The sequence below is a fragment of the Taeniopygia guttata genome, chromosome 1 (assembly GCF_048771995.1).
Source record: "Taeniopygia guttata chromosome 1, bTaeGut7.mat, whole genome shotgun sequence".
Classification (NCBI taxonomy): Eukaryota; Metazoa; Chordata; class Aves; order Passeriformes; family Estrildidae; genus Taeniopygia; species Taeniopygia guttata.
The window spans coordinates 54,106,778-54,114,675 of record NC_133024.1 but is presented as its reverse complement, the minus strand read 5'-3'; the positions used below and the strand labels follow the sequence as shown (position 1 = coordinate 54,114,675).

At 45.9% G+C, this 7,898-nt stretch overlaps 1 protein-coding gene across 1 annotated transcript; it reads right to left on the bottom strand.

Moving 5' to 3' along the window:
• Positions 1-1,780: 1,780 nt before the first annotated feature.
• PCDH20 (protocadherin 20) lies at positions 1,781-7,177 on the bottom strand. Its single transcript, XM_002196655.7, has 2 exons — positions 6,984-7,177; positions 1,781-5,890 (listed from the first exon to the last, which is right to left on the bottom strand). Exons 1-2 carry the CDS (start codon positions 7,032-7,034, stop codon positions 3,194-3,196), a joined length of 2,748 nt encoding a protein of 915 aa, XP_002196691.6. The 5' UTR covers positions 7,035-7,177; the 3' UTR covers positions 1,781-3,193.
• Between the last annotated feature and the right edge of the window lie 721 nt (positions 7,178-7,898).

Below are 7,898 nucleotides of genomic sequence, written 5' to 3'. Positions count from 1 at the left end.
AATTTGTTAATTCAAATGAAAAAGTGTTTGCATAGCAAGTTCAGGAGACTTTGGCAATACAAAACTTAGGACAATCTCATTTTTTTATAAAAATGTACAAAGGGCACCCACTTTAAGATTGATCAGTAGATACTGTAAATGAATGAGGCATTTATTTTTGTGCCAGCTAAACTATCAGTGTCAACAAGATTTGCATATATTTTGGCAAATGCACTGCACAAGGTGGTAATAAAATAGACCTTTTATATCTGAGTCTAATTTACTTCAGTTATACTCATTAAAAATGTGTTTTCATGTGAAAGGAATTTCAGTAAGGGATATTTTGGAAACAGAAACATCACAGAAATGTTTGCTATACAACCAGTATCGAGAATTTTACAGCTGAGAAAGAGCATTTTTTTAGGAAGAAATTCTCAGGTTCAATGAATGTAAGAATCCTGTTCTGTTGTTTTTTAATAGTTGGTAGGTTCAACATTGCAGGTTTAACTATTATACTTGGTGTTAATAGATATATGTTTTTTAAGTAAGACAAAATACGGAGTAAAAAACCCAGCTCACTGCATATTTTGCCATTTTCAGCAACGTTACCAAAAGAAAGGCTACTCACAGAAGGCAAAAAATGTGTTCTGTAAGGTCTTAGTATAAATTCCTTTGCACAAGTAAGTGCTGATATGGCTGAAGGTGTAATTTTAAACCCATTTTCTTTAAATGTGTAGAAAATCATGAGTGAAATGCTTCACGAGCAGTACTTTGGCTTTAACAGGCTCGTAACATTACATTTTATTGCGCATTAGGAACATGCTTCATCTAAACAAACAAACAGAAAAAAAAGGCAACAAGAACCGCATGTTTAACCAAAGCTTAATCAAACAGGGTCAAGACTATGTCTTTGTCAAACCTGAATAAAAGTATCTGCCCAGTGAACACACACCAAAGGACTGGGATTATTTTTTTTTTTTGTATTTCTTAAGTCCTGGGTTTGCTCCTGTTTAAACTGCCCTGAGAATATATTGAACTGCTAATTGAAATAAGAGAAGAGCAATGAAAAGAATCCTGTCTTTCAGTTACCTTGCCTCCTTACTGAAGAGAAAAATACAGAGGATCTAGCTTCATCACCACAGCAATACTGGGTATTACAGATACTGAAGCTGTTTCCAAAGATATAATGTAATTTTTCTTCAGAGATGTGAAACAAAGTCTTTTTGTGCCAAATGCATTTCAGGGATACATGCCACTTTTATATTTTGATAAGACGAAAATAAAGGAAAAGAGGTGATTGACCACAAAGCTCTGACAGGCTGAATTAAATTTCATGAAACACAGCTATCAAATCATGCCCAAACAGAAAATATTCTAACCTGAAAAAAAAAGTATTTTTCCTATAGCCAGGATTGCAAAATTATGGGTGTCCTGCTAATACTGTTACTTTGACTAAATACAATCAATATCTATTAGAAGCCCTAACATTTCAGTAGGTTCAAGGTAAAGTAATGTGCCAGTCAGAGAGAAAAATCAAAAACTGCCTCAAATTGCATTTCCTACTTTCAAAACAGGTACCAGCTGCCTCACCACTTACATCAGCTGACACACAGTTGTCTTTGTTGGTAATTTCAAGAAGCGCAGCATAAACTGTCATTAATGACTTTGAAATATACTAATTTGTGAAAGTATCATGACATGTCAGACAAGATAGGCAGCACCTAAGAACTTGTGAAAAATGCATTTCTTATAACTGAAAAAAATATTTAGCTTTATAATTAAAATTCTAAGAGAAAGAGAATAAGTTATTATGAAAATATATAGCTTTAATTTGCAGACATATAAACACTTTTGGTACATTACAGACATATGATGCAAGAAATCAAAATAATAATTTTTAAGCATAACACTAATTTATCTTGTTCACACAGAGAAATTTGATGCAATCATCATACAAAAGATAGTTCTCAGCTCTTAAAATGAAGTGAAAGTAATACATCACTGATAAAATTGCTGCTTTGTTGCAGAGGATCCAGCAAAGAATAAATTACCAAGAAAATATGCCACCAGTCTTACAAGTTAGATTTTGGATCTAATCCAAAATCAAAGCCAATGAAAAGGAGCCAGGAATGGTTGCCAAAAGTCAGAAACAAGATCTTTCACATAAAATACCAATCCAGAAAGGAGCAACAGTCAGAATAAAAAAAAAGTCCTACAATTCCTTAAAATATGAAGTGATTTTTGTTTTCATCTGGCAGATCAGGTTCAGAAGTAACACATAACAAAAATCTACTGCACAACCCAACTAATGGAGTACTATTGACAGACTGCTCAAAGTACAAAAAAATACCACCACTTTTGTGACAACTAAGGATTTAGCCATTCCCTTGCTTCCTTACATCTGGCATGTTTATGAGGATGAGGATGGGGTTCTGTCATTATTTGCTTTAGGAAATATTAAATATAATTTTTCCATAAAAATGACCAGCAGATTGCTGAGCAAATGATAATGAGGGTGGAATCTGAAGAAAAATGAATGATATGTCACAGCAGTTCAGATTCTCATTACAATATCTTGCATTCTTGCTCAATAGGAATTGCACTTCTTGTTAATGCCTCTTCTACCCTACTGTATAAGCTTTACTTGTGAGGTAATAAACATTCTGGTTTTCATTACTAGTGCATTTTAACATATTTATTCTTTTTATTATACATACATCGGGACAGACATTTCTTTTTTTTTTTTTTTTTTTTTTTGTAGCAGTTAAATGTCTGTATGCCAATATGCATTTTATATTAAAATCAATATATTTAAAATATATTCTGTTTATCTCATGGACAGTACCTCGAACAGTTCCCTGCTCAGGAGCATCTGATGCCCTCTCGTGGTTAAAAAGACTTTTAAAACTTGAGTTTAAAAGAATCATCTTACCTTCACCCTTTTTATGTTCACTGATCTTACTGATTTATGGAAGCTGGAAATGATGTCCATGTTTTTATAGTCAGGGTGCTAGCTGTTAGTTACTAATGTTTCATAAAAAAGCTGTACACTGAAATTGAATTTAAAAAACTGTAAACAGCTATTTACAATTATAATATTATTAAGTTATAAATTAGCAGTCCTTCATTTCAATCTCTGTCAATACAACCTACAGCTAGGTGTCTTAGTGTCCTCCAGGGTTTTTCAAATGTTGCACTTATACACAAAGAAACATTATATGTTAGAAATCTCCATTGGTTTCTTCTCCAACATGTGCAGGTTAATTCTTCCATTTAATGGGATTTGTACTTCCAAGTTTTCATCTGCTCTGTGATGCTTTCTCTCTTTTCTTAGACAAATGTAAATTCCCATCCCTGTTACTAAAGCAATTGAACCCAAGCTTATTATTGAAAGAGCTACCAAGGTAGGCATGCAGGATGCTGACTCCATTTTTTTATGTGTAGGCTCGATGGATATTTGTGGCTGCTTTTCTTCTACACTGATATCAGGCTCCTTCCTTAACAAACTTTCGATGTAGCTCTCATTGCTGACAGTATCATTGACAAAAAGGTTCACCATGACAGTGGAATGGAGAGGTTCCGGGTAGCCGTGATCACTAACTTTTACAAGCAGCCGATAGAGGCCGTAGTCATTTTGCATCAGTGACTCTTCCAAGGTGATATTACCAGTTTTGGGGTCAATCCTAAACGACTCGGGCCGAGGGCCTCTTCTTCCTATAATACTGTAAGCTATGACTGCATTCATGCCAGTGTCCTTATCGACAGCATAGACCTCAGTGATGGGAGAGCCCGGAAGGGTAGAAGGAAGGACTAACAAGTAAGACATATTAGACTGAGGAAACAAGACCAAAGGAGGGTTGTCATTTATGTCCAGAAGAAGGATAGTTATTTTTGCTGTAGAAGACAGGGCAGGATCACCGCCATCAACTGCTTCAATCCAAAGAATGTAGGAGCTTTGCTGCTCCCTGTCCAGGGAGACTTTAGCTCTCAAAACTCCTTTTCCAGTATCTATAACAAAAATATCACTTCCATTCAGAACTGAAAGGGCAACCCATCCATTTTGCCCTGCATCAGCATCTGTCACACTTATAACTCCAATTTCACCAAAACCTGGAAAGTTTTCTGGCACAAAAAAGCTGAAATCCTTATTAATAAATCTTGGACTGTTATCATTTTTATCCAATACAGTGATGGTGACAGTTGCTATTGATTCTCTTGGAGGGAATCCAGAATCTACTGCTTTGACAGTGTATCTGTATTTCTCTTTTTCTTCTCTGTCCAGCTGGGTGGAAACTGTAAGAACTCCTGTGGTTTTATCTAAAGCAAAATAGGAAGGGGCATCAGGACCTAAGAAATAGGACACTTGTCCTCTTTCTCCGCTGTCAGCATCAGTAGCATGCAGTTTGGTCAAAAAAGCATTGGGAACATTGTTCTCCTCGATGGACAATTCTATCAGTTGTTCAGAGAAAACTGGTGAATTGTCGTTGTCATCCAGAACCTGTACTTTGACAACTTTCTTGACATGAAATCCTTCCGAGTTCCATGCAACTACGGAGATTTCATACAGCTGCTGTGTCTCAAAGTCCAAAGGCTTCGTGGTCTCCAACAGGTATTCATTGTTGTATGGCTTGTACGGTGAAAGTCTGAAAGGCCCATCACCATCCAAATAGCAACTGACTTTGTATTTTTCATCAGGGTCTTTGATGGTAAAAAATGCTATAGGTGTGTTGATAGGCTCAAGTTCCTTTAAGTAGACCACCCCTTCCACTTCATTAGCTATGAAACGAGGAACAACTTCAGGTGGCCTCATCATGACTTTGATGATGGTCACCAGCACTGTAATCACAGCAGGAATACAGCCAGGACCATTGCCCAGTATGATCAGCCTGTGTAGCCTTGGAGTGTCCCCATCAACTTTAGTGGAGAGTATGATGGCTCCTGTGCTTTCATTCAGATGGAACAAGTCCCTGGATGGCTGGGGGACCTTCTGGCTATAGGAGTAGGTAATCTGGGCATTGGATCCAAGGTCCATGTCCACCGCATGGACAGTAGCCACGTGTGTCCCTAGGCTGGAATTCCCATAAAGAGTGACATTGAGCTGCGAGTCATTGAACTGGGGGCAGTTGTCATTGATGTCACTGATGCCAATAGTGAGGGTGGCACTGCCCACAAGCGGAGGAGTCCCCCCATCCTCAGCAACGATGACTGTCACATACTCGTCCTGTGTCTCCCTGTCCAGTGCCCCCATAACAATCAGGTAGGGAGTCCTCTCCCCGTTCTCATTCTCCTCCACATCCAGGGTGAAGACACCATAGTTATCTCGCAGGCGGTAGGTCTGGACACCATTGGTGCCCATGTCAGGGTCAAGGGCGGGGTGCTCAATAGCCAGGCGGGTGTTCACAGGTGCATTCTCAGGCACCGAGAGACGGATGTGGGGCACAGGGAAGCGGGGCGCATTGTCGTTGACATCATGGATAGCAATTTTTACCTTCACCAGGCGAAAGTACTCCTGTGGCAGTACCAGCACATCCAGCAGCAGTAGGCATGACTCTGGTGAGGGGGAGGAAGAGGAGATGGCAATTGATCCCCCGAAGATGGTGGCCCCGCTGCTTTCCACGCAGAGAGCTTCCCGGTCTATCTCCACTGCTGAGGTGTGCAGCTCTCCAGAGCGGTTGTCCAGATGCACATACTGCCCCCCCAAGCCATGGGAAGCCAGGGTGAAGGAAAGTGGGGGCAGCAGAGATGCAGCAAGCTGGCCACCAGCCGTTGGGAGCCGCAGGTCACGGGCCAGGCTGCCGATGAGCACCCCAGCAGGCAGCCCCTCGTTGAGGCTGTAGAAGAGCTCAGTGGCACGGCTGTAACTGGCAAAGCAGTTGAAAGGCCCAACGAAGAGCAGGAAGAGGAGCAAGTGCTGAGAAGAGAGAAGCACAGGGGTGTGAGGAAGGGCTGGAGCTTCCCCCCGCCCACTGCCTCCCCCCCTGCCACTTCGAGCAGTGAGCAGCAACATAAGGCTATACTTCCTCTCCCCACCACCCTCCCAGTACAGCAGCTACTTCCAGGGCATCACCATCTGTACCCTCCAGGCAACACCAGCTGCATCCCCCACAGCAAATACGCAGTGCCAGGATGGCCCAGGGGCACCCTGCCTCCCCCCGCCCCCCAGCAGCACTTGCGCCCCGACGTGCCATTCTCCCTATTGCCCCCGCCCCAAGCTCGTCCCCGTCTCACCCAGCGGCACCTCTCCTCCCAACCACAACCGCATTCCAAACCGGGACATCCTCTTGCGCATCCCCAAACATTTGCTCTCCCCCTTCCCCTTACACAGCAGAAACCCGAAACGCGTCCTTCGCTGCCCCTACTTCCAGCCCCGTCCCGAAAAGCTGTTTTTCCCACATGTTCACGGGTCCCGCGGTGCAGCGGGGAGGCGGCCAGCTCCACGCATCCCGCGGGGGTCCCGGCGGAGCTGCCGCGCTCCGGGGGTGCCCCTGCCTCCTGTGGCCGCGGAGCAGGCGGCTCCAGCCCCGCCGTGACGGGTCCTCGGCTACCCCTGCGCCACCCCGCAGGGTCCCTCTGCTGCCGGCGGACAACGCGAGCTGCGCAGGAGCCGCGGAGCGGAGGGGCTGCGCGGAGCAAGTTGCCCGCGCTGGCGAGCGTGTCGCCCGCTACAGACAGATGGAAGGGAGCTCCCCGAAAGTAACTTCAGGCATCGTCTGCACGGAGGAAATTTTTCCTCCTTACCCTCTTTCTAATCACCCATTCGCTTTTCCGCGGCTCTCTGCCACAACCCGCGCCGGCAGCAGCAACAAACATAAACTTTTCGCGGCTGCCCTGATCTTTGGAAAGAAAAAGACCCAACAAACATATCCACGCATACACGGTCTGGTTTGTCTGGTTGTTTTTTGGTGCTTTTTCTGCCAATTTGTTGCCAATTTCGCTGCTGCGTGCGCGGTCGGGCTCGGGCGGCCGGACGCGGCGCGTCCCCCCCTCCCACGCCCGGCCCATACCTGGAGGCTGCCGCGGGCGCTGGAGCAGCCGCGCCCGCCCGGGGGCTCCATGCCCGGCTACCGCTGCCGCCGCCGGCTGCGCCCCGGCAGCCCGCCCGCTCCGCCGCCCGCCCGCCGCTTCTGCTCCCCGCGGCTGCCCATTCCCCCGCCGCCGCCGCCGCGCTGGGCTGGGCCGGGATGTGCGCGCCGCCCAGGACACTCCCCCTCCGCCGCGGGAAGGGCCGGAGTGGCGGAGCAGTCACGGGCTCGGCTGGCAGCGGGGCGTGCGGCCGAGACGCGGGGGCGCGTCCGCGGAGGCTGCGGCAGCGCCGCGGGCTGCGGGCAGCGAGCAGAGCGGGCAGGGAGCAGAGCGGGCAGCGAGCAGAGCGGGCAGGGAGCAGAGCGGGCAGCGAGCAGAGCGGGCAGGGAGCAGAGTGGGCAACGAGGGAAGCGGCCGCGGTGCCGAGCCCGCGGCCACGGCGGAGAGCGGGGTTCTTGGGAGTGTGTGTGCTCGCCCGGGCAGCGCTGGGACCAGGGAAAGAAGGTAGACCCGTCTGTAAACTAAGGCGGGAAAAATATATTAAAAATAAAATAAGCTCGGCTTGTTCTTCGTCTGTGGAAAGCGGACAGAGAGCGACTTTTTACATGGGCCGATAGTTATCGAACGAGGGAAGCAGTTTTAAACTAAAAGAGAACAGATTTAAATGAGATGTTAAGGAAGAAATTCTTTACTCCGAGGGTGGTGAGGCATTATAACAAGTTGCCCAGAGAACCTGTGGGTGCCGTATCCCTGGATGTGTTCAAGGCCAGATTGGATGGGGCCCTGATCAACCTGATCTAGTGGCTGGCATCCCTGCTCTTGACCAGGGGGTGTTGGAACTAAGATGATCTTTAAGTTTGCTTCCAACCCAAACCATTCTGAAATTCTATGTTGTG

What these genes read in the sequence shown, in the direction of transcription:
- PCDH20 (XM_002196655.7), bottom strand. Translation starts at nt 7,034, where the DNA reads ATGGAGCCCCCGGGCGGGCGCGGCTGCTCCAGCGCCCGCGGCAGCCTC. An exon ending in GCGCCCGCGGCAGCCTCCAG is followed by an intron (nt 5,891 to 6,983) that starts GTATGGGCCGGG and finishes CTCTCTTCTCAG; the next exon opens with CACTTGCTCCTCTTCCTGCT.